The 13107-nt window shown below is 42.7% G+C and overlaps 1 protein-coding gene across 2 annotated transcripts in view; it reads right to left on the minus strand.

Moving 5' to 3' along the window:
- Positions 1-5828: 5828 nt before the first annotated feature.
- The window catches only part of TSPO (translocator protein), a 59393-nt gene continuing 52114 nt past the window's right edge, over positions 5829-13107 (minus strand). For both annotated transcript variants that reach the window (XM_085652474.1, XM_085652475.1), the window contains exon 4: positions 5829-6274. In XM_085652474.1, coding sequence (XP_085508600.1) covers positions 6101-6274 — 174 coding nt within the window. In that variant the 3' untranslated portion in view covers positions 5829-6100. The remainder of the gene's footprint in view (positions 6275-13107) is intronic.

Raw genomic sequence — 13107 nt, forward strand, 5'->3', positions numbered from 1 at the left:
ATAATTTACTATTCCAACTTCAGTCTGGCAAACATTAGGGAAATTGTTGGACTTAAAATCCAACAACACTTTCCCTAAGACAAGCCATTGTAACGACTTGCATGTTAAAGAAATGTGTTGTCAAGACGCATTTGTGGTTCGGGCCACGTTTTAAAGACAGCGTGGTTCGAGCCACGTTGTAAAGGCCGTTTACCTTTTTAGAAGCTCTACCTCTTCTTACAGACATTTTTTAATTAATAAAACATGTTTATTTTCTTTTTTAAAATACAGCTTGTCCGATTGCATCATAGGATGCCCTTTCAACAGATTTGCAAATTACCAAACCAATTGCCCAACAAGCAAAAATGATTATGTATCAATTACTACTAGGCGTTTATAAAATCTATACCCAAAACAAGGCTTCTACAATGGCTAAAGCTGGTGACTTTTAGAACTTAGAAACCACACTGAAGTTTTGGCATAGGCTTAACATTATGATTTTGTGAAAATTGGTTTAGAGCTTTGTTCCTTTTCAAACTGCACTTTGAACAGCATCCATCAGCATGGGTGTTTTCTTCTTACTTTCCCTGTCGTCTTTGCTTTCTCATTATCGGTGCTTGCCCTCCTCTCACACCAAGCTCTTCGTGGCCTCCACTCACCCTCCATCCAAGATAAAGCTCAAACCTATTGGCACATTTGCTTTTGGCAGTGGCAGGATCTTGCTGCGGGTGCCAAGAAAGGGCTACTTACCACCTTTATTATGCTATTTCATACTGTTGACCGGTGCACCCGAGCTGCAACACACCTCCAACCAGGTCGAACCACCAAGAGATACTACCGCAAAACTACACAAACAGCTTTTCTTGCTTAAAAAAAACACATACTACTGCCTCCGACATTCTGGTTTCTGCTCCCAGTGAATGAAGAGAAGAAAATGGACAGCCTCCAGTTTGATTGTACCACTTTTTCTGTGGCTTGTCGTGTGAGGGAGGGGTATTTGTTATGCGTTTATAGCGAATAAAAACCCCCGGGAAAACACTTGGGCCCAGATTTCCAAAGGTTTAGCATCGGGTTAGCATTCCTTTTGTAACGCTAAACCTTTTTGGGAATTAACAAACCAACGTTAATTGATAAAAGCATTCGTTTGCATGGAAAACTAACGCAAAGCAGCGTGAAACACTGATTTGCATTACTTTGCGTCAAGGGGACGTTACGTGGACATTCCCATGCAACGACACATGCTTTGACGTTAAACCCTATCTACCAAGATTAGCAGACAGGGCAGACAGGGCTTAGTGCCCAAAATTAACACAGTTGAAAAGCAGGCGTTATAAGGAGAAATGTTTTCATTTCTCCTTGCTTTTGCGACACACATACAAAGTAGGAAAAGGTTTTAAACTTGTCTAGCCATAGTATTGTGTATAGTAAGGAAACCCTGTACAAAACCTCTGGTAAACTCAGGCACGCACCCCAGCACTATGACGGTAAGGTGTGTGCCAGGCGCACGGCAGCGGAAATCAGCATCGGTGCTAGGGAGAGGGGAGGAGAATGCTATATCTCTGTGAATATGGCTCTTTCCTGCTCTCTTCCTGTCACCCAAAACATTGCTGTATTTTTGGCTGCTGCGTTCTGTGACTTATTTGAGATTCTAGGCCTTGGAGGGAGGGTGTGGGGCGCTTTCTAAACTAGGAACACTACCGAGAGGTTTGTACTGGCACACGGATTTGCATTAGAGTGAGTATACACTGAATATTGTTGGTATGTCCTTGTATGTAGAGTTGAACCAGATGCAATATGAACATACTAAACAACAAACGTTAAAAAGAATTCTGCTAAAGTACTTTAGCCAAGATATAGCTGAATACAGTGTGAATAGAAACACTGAGATTGCTGCTCCTGGGTTATCCGTGGTAGCCTTTTTAACCATAAAAAGTAACAACATTTCAAAACAAAACCAGACAGATTTTATTTTATTGTGGTGTATCATGCACGGATAACACTATGTCTGATCTGAGACCGAGTAACCTGTTCCTTCTATTGTTCCCCCCTCCCTCCTGTTGTTACTTGCCCGTGACAAAGACAACAGGTCACCCCGTGTGAGATCTATTGGCTTTGTCAATGTTTCATGTTGTACAGCCGCATGGCTGAAAATAAAATAAAAATTTTAAAAACAAGAACTATGATGTAGCCAGCGCTGACCACGTTACAGCAATTAATTTTTTTACTTTCAGCCAAGCTGCACAGCAAATGTATTGCTGTGCAACATGGCTAAGAAAACATTGACACCAAAAGATCTCTTGTAGGCACGACTATTGCCTTTGCCAATGCTTGTTTATGGAAGTGAGCACGTGATACTGTGTAAGGCAGAACTCAGACAATGCACAACTGGATGATGACATTCACGCAAGATGGAAAACCACATGAAAACAGTTGCAACTTAGTATAAAGCAAATCCTATTAAGTTTCCGAATAGTGGACCAGCCATTTCGCATTACTCCTACAGTACAGATAATGTACACAGCAGACAGTGTCATTCTATGTTAACTCAGACTAAAAACTCAACTATTATTATTTTCTCCATGAATGGCTCCATCCATGTGCAGACAACAAAACTATTTTGGCCATAACTATTTTGGTGTGACACTAGAAAAGTGGTTGGGTTGAAAAGGATTGTAAGAGACAAAGGTTTGTTCATTATCACAGGAGAAACCTTGTGCAAGAACAGCTTTCTTATTTTTCATACAGTTTGAACGAAGCACTGGCTATGATAGTTGATTTTTTTTAATACAAGACACTATGGAATTGTAAAGAAGTGCGTGTCTGTGTCTTCCTAGACATTGACTTAGTTTATACCTGCATTGCTGGCTCAAGCAGGAGTCCTGAAACTCTATTTCTTGAAAAACATTTAGCAGAACTGGGAAACCTCCTTACAGTGCATGAAAACGTCACTTTCTGTCTGATAGACATGTCACTAATCAGACTATGGGCTGTTTGTTACACCTTGCACCCATACAGCCTCTGTTAAGTCAATCTTGCCCTACGGAGCTTAACGTGTCTGCCGGGGTGATTTAGCACAGGTTCAATAACACCCCAAGAGGTGGACCAACCTGTTTATTGCTGCAAGATGAACACTTAAGCGAAGAGCATAACGTAACACTTTTAGCTTAAGACTGGAGAAGTCTTTTTATTGGTACGATCTCTGCCAGCGGAGTTGTGTAAAGAAATAAAACGAATTCCATTGGGCGCGCTGCAACGCCAAATCGGCGATGCAGCGCGCAATGTAATTCATTTTATTTATTTCTTTCTTTACTCAACTCCGTTCGGCCCAATTTCGGAGTTTACCTCCCCCACCCTGCCCCTCCCCCGCCCGCAGCACTTTGGGAAATGGGGCAGAGGTGCTAATTTACTTTCAAGGAAAGAACTCTACAATGTTCTGCATATTTACTACCTGTTGCTGCCCTGTGCAGTTGTTCAAGATGTTAATTTTGGCTTAGGTCTCGACCTTCCGTCACAACGACTGGCTGTCTTCTGCGGAAAACCTTACTTCCATTGACCAACCAGACACACCGCACCTTCAATTCACTACGGGAAAACACTACTACTATTGCAACCTACTGTCCATAGGTCTTAATGCCCCCCCCCCCCCCCAACTCTTTACCAAGATCCTGGTCCAATGGCTAGCTTTCTTCTGATGCACAAGATCAAATCCTTTCCCTACCTGGACAACTCGCTCATGACTGGGGATCAAATAGGAAGCAAAGTTTGGTTTCACCTGGACACTCAAGATTTTGTACGACTCTGGGAACTACCACAAATCCTACTTGAAGTCTTTAATGGACCTTCAGCTCATTTAGGGCAATTCTTCACTCCAGCTTGGTAATAGCCATGCCTCTTTGAGAGGAGAAGACTGTCACTTCTTGAATAGCAGGGCCATCAGCCCGGTGTTTCAATAAATTTGGAGAGAAATGTTCCTCCTTAAAAGGTAGTCAACCTTCCCCAAGGGCCACATATGATCCTTGCAGCATATTTTTGGGACTTGCTACACCGTTGCTTGGACTGTTCCTACAGGAGCAAGGGGGTTGGTGGAAGGCAGTCTGCCCCAGGCGGCACGAGTTTTGGGGGCAACAGCCTCCCCCCCCTGCTCTTATATATGGCTGCAGGGCGGCTGCCTCAGACGGCAACTAGTCTAGCTACACCACACAAGTCCGTTGGAATAGTTCCATCCTTGTCATGGTGAGCACAGACTCTCAAACATTTTAGTGAGACACCCCTTCCTCTTGCCTCTTACCTGAGTCACAATCACAACCAACTTCTTACAACATGGGTGGGGTACTCAGTGCAAGGAATTCTGAAGCAGTGCCTTTTTTGACTGAAGGCAGTTCTCCCAGCATTGAAAGCCTTCATCTTTGGGGAGTCCTAAACTGGTCATAATACACCAGCTTTACTGGCATAATTAAAGGACTTCATTCTTTTCCAGCATTTTTTTGGTGATCACAAAGGTAACAGGATGAAGCTGGAGTCCCCGATACAATGTGGGGGGGGGGGGGGGAGAGAGAGGGGAACATTTAGCATAGAGTTTTCACCTATAGACCTTTAAAACAGTCTACATGCACAATAGTTACAAAGTACCTGGACTGAGGAGAAGAAGCGGCCCTCATCCTGCTCAACCTTGCCGCAGCTTTCGGCACTGTTGTCCACAACACCCTCATGAGAAGACTCCACAAGATTGGCATACAAGGATCTGCTCTCAAATGGATCCGTTCCTTCTTCATGGGAAGAACGTAAAGGGTCAGGCTGTCACCCTTCAGATCAAACACCAAGAAACAGATATGCAGAATCCCACAGGGATCATTTCTCAGCCCCACTCTTTTCAACAAATACATGATAACTCGCCAACATCACTGTCATCTCCTACACCAATAACACCCAACTCATCCTTTCCCTGATGGACAAGACAACCATCACCAGAACCAACTTTACCAACTGCATGACCATGGTAGGAGGCTGGATGCGAACAACTGCCTGAAGCTCAACTCAAAAAGACAGAATGACTTCTTCAGCAACAAGACTTCCACATGGGAGTCCACCTGGTGGCCTTTGGAGCTAGGACCAACACCCACAGACCACACAAGAAATCTAGTGATCATGCTAGACAGCAAGTTCAACATGACACCTCAAGTCAAAGCAGTGTGCACCTCCTACTTCCACGTCCTATGCATGTTGTGAAAGATCTTCAAAGGGTTGCCTCACCAAAATAACCACAGCACATGCACTCATCACCTGCAGGCTGGAGTCCGGCAACACACTCTACGCCGGTATCTATAAACAACTCCTACACAGACTCCAACTCATCCAGGACACCACCGCAATACTCATACTCTAGTTCCCACATTCCAACTCCGAAAGCCTCACTGGCTCCCCATTCACAAGTGCAGTCATTTCAAACTTCTCATGCACACATAGAAAGCCCTACACAGCACAGGACCAACTTATCTGAACAGTCACATACACTTTCACCAGACACCTACGCTCTGCCTCATTCTCACTCGCACACACTCCCCGCATCCGCAAAAGGTGAACCAGAGGTTGCTCATTTTCCTACATTGCACCCATGACGTGGCACAACCTCCCTCAACTCATCAGAGCTTCCTCCTCACTTCTCAAGTTCCACAAGAAGCTGAAGACCTAGCTCTTTTTATAAGCACTTTGTGAACCACATACTTACCCAAGCGCCTGGATTCCCCTGGATGATTAGTACACTATACAAATCAACATAACAAGTACTTACTGGAGACTACAACCTGCCACTCAAGACAGCATTGGATTTAACAAAAAGACACGTGCCTATATATTTTTTCCCCATTCACTTTTTTTTTAATACAGAGTACAAAAGACAAAGATTTTTAGATTACTTTCAATGCATGGCTTGATTGTCATCATGTCACTCACTGCCTCACTATTAAACATGTATCAGTAATACAACATATGTTCAAAGAATGTACAATCATGTTTAGTTATAAACAAAAGTTACGGTATTGTTACTTTTAAGTAGTTACACCTTCAATGTCTGTATAAAATGTATATTTTCAATAGAACTATTGAGAATTAAACAGTCATCTTTTTACTCCATTTTCTTGTCTTTGTTGTCTCTCCAAATACAATAATTCAAAGTAGTGGCGACGCATAGCCATGCCAGATAAGGGTACATGCAATATGCTGCTGTTTTGTTTATAGGATACCAGGAAATTGTTGTGGCGAGCGCTGTTCCAGTCATAAAAACTACTTCAATTGCAGCCTGTGAAAAATAAATAAATAATACACAATTAACGTGATTAGACAGTATGCAGTGTATCTACATTCAATCAACAGTTCAGATTACAAAATGGTAACAGGGGAAATGCAACAATCAGTGTTTTAAATTCTGAGTTTATTAGGCCAAGGTTGTTCATTTTTCCACAACCATGAATGCAGTTATATGCATTTTCCACCCTCGTCAAAAATAAATTCCCTCTTTTGGTCCTGATCCTCACCATCCCAGCAAATCTTCTTAGAGGCCCCTTGTTTATGAAGTGCATTTTTCCATTTCCTCTTCTGTAACTTATCTCAACTATTAATTAGCCTTACAGGTCTCTTATCTCATTTTTCTGAATCACACATTCAAGATACTGGATCTCTCTTAGGACTGTTTTCCCTTACGTGCCCCATTATGGTTGGTACCCCTCTTCAGACTGACTGAATGAATGAATGAATAAATGAATGAATTACATTGCACCGATTTGCCACCAGAGTGATCACAGTGTGATTAGATACATAACCTAGGAGAGCATGCCTTGGTCAATTGAAACGAGCAGTGAACATAAGGTGTTCAGTGCCTCTCAAAGCTTAAAGAGTAGGCAGATTTTAGATGGATGAGCTTTCTAAAGTGTAATTGCTTACACAGAAAACAATCAACCTTATATGTCTAGTAATTAGAAATGAGAAAAGCCCAAAGCTGCATGAGAGCTCATGGGAAAGTTTGAAGTAGGAATTTAGAAATGGGAAGTAGAGTTCCCACTCAATAGTAGACAGTCACAGAGAGACTCCAAATTAATAGATAGTTGAGGAGCGGGAGATCCCATGATGACAGCCATTTTACATTTTAATTTTTGTTAACTTCATTTTCCAAACCCAAAACAAGATTTTGGCGTGCTCGTGCTAGCAGCACACATGGCAGGGGGGCATGGGATGTCCTGTAGGAGAACACTAGCAAGAAATGGTCTACTTTGTGGCCCCTCTGTCCTGAGACACTCACCACACTAATGCCACAGTATGCAGTCTTTTAGCTTAAGGCTTGGGCCAAGAAATGTTGCTTCTGTTACCCGCCACCAAATTAGCTCAATTTTAGAGATGAAAATAATTAGGTGGGAATCTCTCAGAATTAGCATTTAGGCTAGAAATCGGAGGAGGGAGTGATGCATTCCTAATTACAGTGACATACTTTCACAGGTCAGGCAGTTACATCGTATTAACTACTTGGGAAGGAGTAGTCATAACTGATGCATTTGTGACATGTCGGTCTATGTTGCAAATGCAATATTAATGATGTATCTTTGCTATCCCTTAAAAATTTAAATGAGAGTTAACAAGACACAGCACGAATGTCATCACATTTACTTAAAACCTTTATCAAACTGCTTGCTAGAGACAAATGAGACTTCGGCTGCCCATCCTTAAAATGAATAGTTATGCATGGGTTAGAAAACCCATATACAGACAGCCTACATAAGCTTTCCTATAATGTAGGAGTCCAAGAATCCCTCAGTAACAGAAAATTCCAACATCTGATGAACATGTAATGGAACATATAATGAAACACGGGGAGCTGCAAAGGAATTATATGCTGCAAACTGCCAAGAGAAATACAGTGTTAAAAAACCGGGTATTGGTTCTGGAGGATGCGACTCTTTCCCAAGTAATAATTCCGAAATCCAGCCAGGTCAACACACAAGTTAAATAAAATGACCATGTTTCAACTACCGATGGCTATGACATGCAGCAGACAGGCCTAACTTGTGGAAAATGTGTTAAGTATTTAGCAGTACTAAAATAGGTAAAAAGTCATAACACAATAAAAACCTTCTAAAGATCAAGAAACATCTAATAAAAAAAAAGAATATACACAAATATGGTTATAATTCAAACAGGGTAACCGGAGCATTTAATTTTTAAACTTTTAGGGCAAAGGGTAGCATGAAAAGTGAAGTGCCAATCAAAAGTCACTGTTTATGATTGACAGCGACCTAGGCGAGATTTCAGGCATCAGCAATGGAAACATTCAGCGGCCCATTCTTTCTTAGTCTTTTTTTATGATGTGGAAATGCTCCAGCTGGAAAAGGCTTAAGGCTGTATCTAAAGATGTCCCCCTTCGAATACTCAGAGCAGGGAAAATTCTAATTTTGCACCTGCCAAAAAGTCCTCTTGTCGGAGGGATACTCTTCGCGAGAATTCTACCTTCAGACTTCAGTCTCCTTTTTGGAGCTTAAAATCCTCCAGCGAAATAAGGCTACAGGAGGTATCTGGGGTGTTCTCGCCAAAATTGGTTACATTTGCTCGAGGTCCTACTCAATCTCTGGAGGTCTTGGAAGTTGAAATATTTTCTAAGTTCCACTTACCTCCCTTTGGTCACTTCTAAGGCTCCCAGGACCTCTGGGAGAGCACTCAGAGGGCCAAGATCTGCTCTCGCAGTGCCTACCAGCACCAACCAGTCGTAACTGGTCAGGCAGTCACCGCAGAAAAATGTCACTGTATCCAAACTCGAGGCCTGCCAACTAACCCTTGGATTCCCCTTCTCAGTCGTGAGTACAGATGGGAGCATCAGGCCTCCACAAAGGTCACATACATCAGGTCCAGTCCTCTTCTGTTCATCCACAGGCCCATATGTACAATTCACTAGCCTGTGGATGGGGATGACTCGTGGACACCTCCTATCCAACAGACAAACCTCCCCCATGTTGTAGCACATCTTGTTTGCCTTAATGCAAGCCATTTCACAGATCAACATTCTCAGGGAAAATCAAGATGGCAGAACCTTTCTGCAACTGGTTAAGGCCTGTGCCCACCCAGGGGTGTGTATTGTGAAATGATCAGTCCCCTTCACCGCAACCACAACAAACTAGTTTTGGGACAAGCTCCCCCTCTCACTGGAAGGGAACCAGGCTGGCTTTAGCTGAACCAGAGATCACTTCACACTTAACTCTGAATGGGCAGGGCTCACCCTGGTGCCTTTCAAGTTAATGCAGTCATGAATCCTCCCCCAACAGCCTTTTTTCCTGAGAAGCTGCCCACAAAACACCTGTGCTCTGCCTCACTCGGACAACCCCCCCCCCCCCCGCATTCATCACAGTGGGGGATGCTCATTCTCCTACATCGCTGCCAAGACCTGGAACAACCTACCCCCCCACCTCCGAACAGCACCCTCCCTGGCAGACTTCAGTAAAGCTCAAGTCCTGGCTCTTTGATGGAGACACGCCACCTTCATCGCTCAGGTCCCCCTAGGGGTGACAGTGTGTGCTCTACAAATGCAGATTTGATTGATTGATAAGTCACATACTTCACACTTAGGTCTTCACTCCAAAAGGCGCACATCATTATTTCTGCTTTGGGAGCAATTTTCACACCTAGACAAAGGGAAAACACTGACAAGGAGGGCAGCTGCAGGCAGGCCTATGCTAATGAGCCTACTGGAGCTTCAGGCAGTCCAACTTTGGCACCCTGCCTTGTGGACTACAAGGTCTCCATAGATGTGACTTATTTAATATTTAAAATCAGGGTTCCTTCTGTCAAAAAGGGTTATTTTGAAAGGTTCATCGGTAGGTTTAAAATCTGCAGTAACAGGCTACACATGTAGCCATGAAGCAAAGTTCTTGTCAGCAAGTGGATGGCACTATATGCGCTGCATATCAGAGGAGACTAACAATGCCCAATTGGTGTATATCCTGCCCCATAATATTTGGCCTTACTGGAACTTTAAATATGCCAATTAGGAATTAGCCTATTTGGTCACATTGAAGGGGTCAGAGCACATATACTGGGGACTCCTGAGAGGACAGAATTAAAAAAGCGACGTCATCAGTCCACAAAAACTGAGGGAGACAATGCAAAAAGAGACAATTCTAAAATATAATAACTGAAAAAACAATTGCTTCTCCTTACTTTTTAAAATGTATTTTTATTCAAAGGGTCTGATATCTTTCAAGGGGAAAAAACAGACTTAGCCACATGTAATTATGGCACAAATTGGGTTTGCTGTATTTATCTGGACACAATTGTATGAACATGTTCCTGTTTCATTTAGTAAAGAAAACCATTTGATTGAAGCTTCATGTTATGTTATGTTACTGCAATTTATACAACACAAAAATGCAGTGTCTTGGTGCTAGCTGAACCAGAGCTTAAAACCAGAACGCTCTAATTATTGAGCAAACATCCTAGAAATTTAAAAGCCACGTTTTAACTTCTTTCCTGAACTGAAGCAAGGAAGGGGTGGCCCGGATATGAGGTGGGAGACTGTTCCAGAGATTTGTAGTATCAGTAACAAAATTTCCTTCACCCCAGTTTTAGGTCTCGCCTGACCCAGCGCATGCGCTGGTCTGGCGAGACTTATTGAGAGGGCTCCAAAAAGTGCTACCAGGCCAGCCTGGAGCTACAGTGCATGTGCGCGGGCACGCGCTTTCTTTCACTTTAGTGGCCGCTTTGATGTTTGATCGCGATCGCTTTGCATAGCCAATAGGTCTCGCTTTTGGGACCTTATAAGTATTTAGTTATGCAACTGTTTCATGGCTAAACACTTATAAGGTCCCAAAGGCGAGACCTATTGGCTATGCCAATTCTTGTTACTTCCTGACTCTGGGGATTATAAGAGTATTAGATCCCGGAGAGCACAGGGGTCTGTTGGGAATGTATCACTGGAAAATGTGTCTCAGAAATTCAGTACCCGTGTTGTGTAGAGCTTCATGAGCAACACACAGAGCTTTAAATTTTACACAACTTCACACAGGAAGCCAGTTAAGTGTCCGGATTCCAGGAGATATATCATGGAATTTAGGGAGTCCTACCACTAATCTGACAGCAGCATTTGTAATGTTTGGAGCCTGTTGATGTAATGTTCCAGAAGATTCAAGTACAGGCCATTACAATAGTCTAGCTTTGAAAGAACTAACACAGTGATCACCTTAATTAGGGAGACAATAGGGATGTATAGGTAAAATGTTTTAAATCATCCGGAGTGCGAAGGAGGCAGATGATACTACTGCAGAAACCTGAGCTCCATACTTTAACTTATTGTCAACATATTACAGGGTTGGGAAAGGAGCCAATCTCATTTGGAAACCAGAAAGGAGACCTGGCGGGGGATAGTTTGCCAAATAATACCACCTTTGTTTTCCCTGAGCTGAGCTCTTGTACAGTCCTGGAAGCACATGGGCACTATAGGGCCATTACTGGAAGCACACACTACCAATAGAGTGTCATCCACGTAGGATGTAAGTGCAAAGTTATATCTTTTGATCAAAGAAGATAAAAAGGACACATATATATTATAAAGTGTGGGACTACGCAAGGATCCCTGAGGGACCCCATGGTAAGATAAAAGGAGAGGACCCACAGCAGCCCAAGTCCAGTGATTGATCCGGTTTGAAAGAAAGCCTTGCATTTTACTCCTTATTCAGCCAAATGGTTGATTAAGATTTTATGGTCAACCGTATCAAAGGCTGCTGATAGGTCGAGGAGGACAAGGGCCGCAGAACCCCTCTTGTCTACGGAGACTCTTATTTTCTCTGTGGCTTTGATGAATGCGGTTTCTGTGCTTTGCCTTGGCCTGAACCCAAACTGAGTTGGGTCCAGGAGCTGGTTCTCATGGATGAATTGAGATAGATGGGTGTTCAGTATTTTTTCAACAATTTTGGCAGGGAGGGGAAGGCGGGATATGGGACGGTAATTGTTGGGGTCTGCTGGATTCTGAGTGGGTTTCTTTATTAAGAGAATGGATAAGGCTTGTTTTCAAGTCGTTAGGAAGCTTCCAGATGAAAACAAAGAATTAAAGATGGATGAGAGATTGGTGGCAATCACTTCTGGTGGAATCTTGAGTATCTTAAAAACCAAGGAGATGGGCTCTAAAGATCCAAAGGGACAGAGCACCCAATAACTTAAAAGTTCAACATAAATTTGGAGTAACCTTACATAATATATCCTCACTCAACTTATACAGCCACTTTCACACTTCATACAATTAATGCTCCACTCAGGATAGTAAAGAACTTATGCACAAATTTAATAAGTATTGTAAATAAATTCACTTTAAAAACATACTAATGTACACTTTAAAAAAAAATTTTTTTCAATTAACACTTAAAAACACAAATCACAGTAGAATAATTTCATTACACAAAAAGGAGAACCCAAAAAGACAGTAATATTTGTCTTGCAGTTGTTAATTTGGAGAAATAGGCAGCACCTTGAACGGGCATAAATTCCCCGTCTAATTCCAATTGCTGACTTAAGCCAACAAAACAAAAAAACACTTGGCGTTGACGCGTTTCGGTGGAATCACAATTAGGCCACCTTCTTCAAGACACAGATATTTTAAGGACTTGAGTATCCCAGGAGGGCAGGGTTCATGCGGGGGAACAAGATTTCACTCCTTTGAGTATTGTAGTAAACAGCTCAGGGGAGTTAGGTGGAAATTCTATGAGAGGAGCATAGGATAGAGCTGCCTTGAGAGTTTGGTCTTGTGCATCTAACATATTAGAGTTCCTGACATAGATTCACACATCATCTATGTCAGTCCACAGTCACTGGTCATGAAAAGTGACTTGAATAAAACATGGACCGCCGTAAAGCGAGTTCGACCACCAACAAGTGATGCGAGAGGCTGGTAGCATCACGCAGGGCTTCTGTGTGAAGCGTCCTGTGAGACCAAATTCCATCGGGGCTATTCATCACCACTGTTGGGATCGAAGGACTGTGAAAAGCTAAGCCAGACATGCAGAGTAGTTCTACTGTCAACACCGGTCTGCATGACCATTCTTGGAAAGAGTGTAAGGCAGTCAGATACTTTTAACATTGCTGGTAAGACTGACGCAATTCATTTTA

The sequence above is a fragment of the Triturus cristatus genome, chromosome 4_1 (assembly GCF_964204655.1).
Source record: "Triturus cristatus chromosome 4_1, aTriCri1.1, whole genome shotgun sequence".
NCBI lineage: Eukaryota > Metazoa > Chordata > Amphibia > Caudata > Salamandridae > Triturus > Triturus cristatus.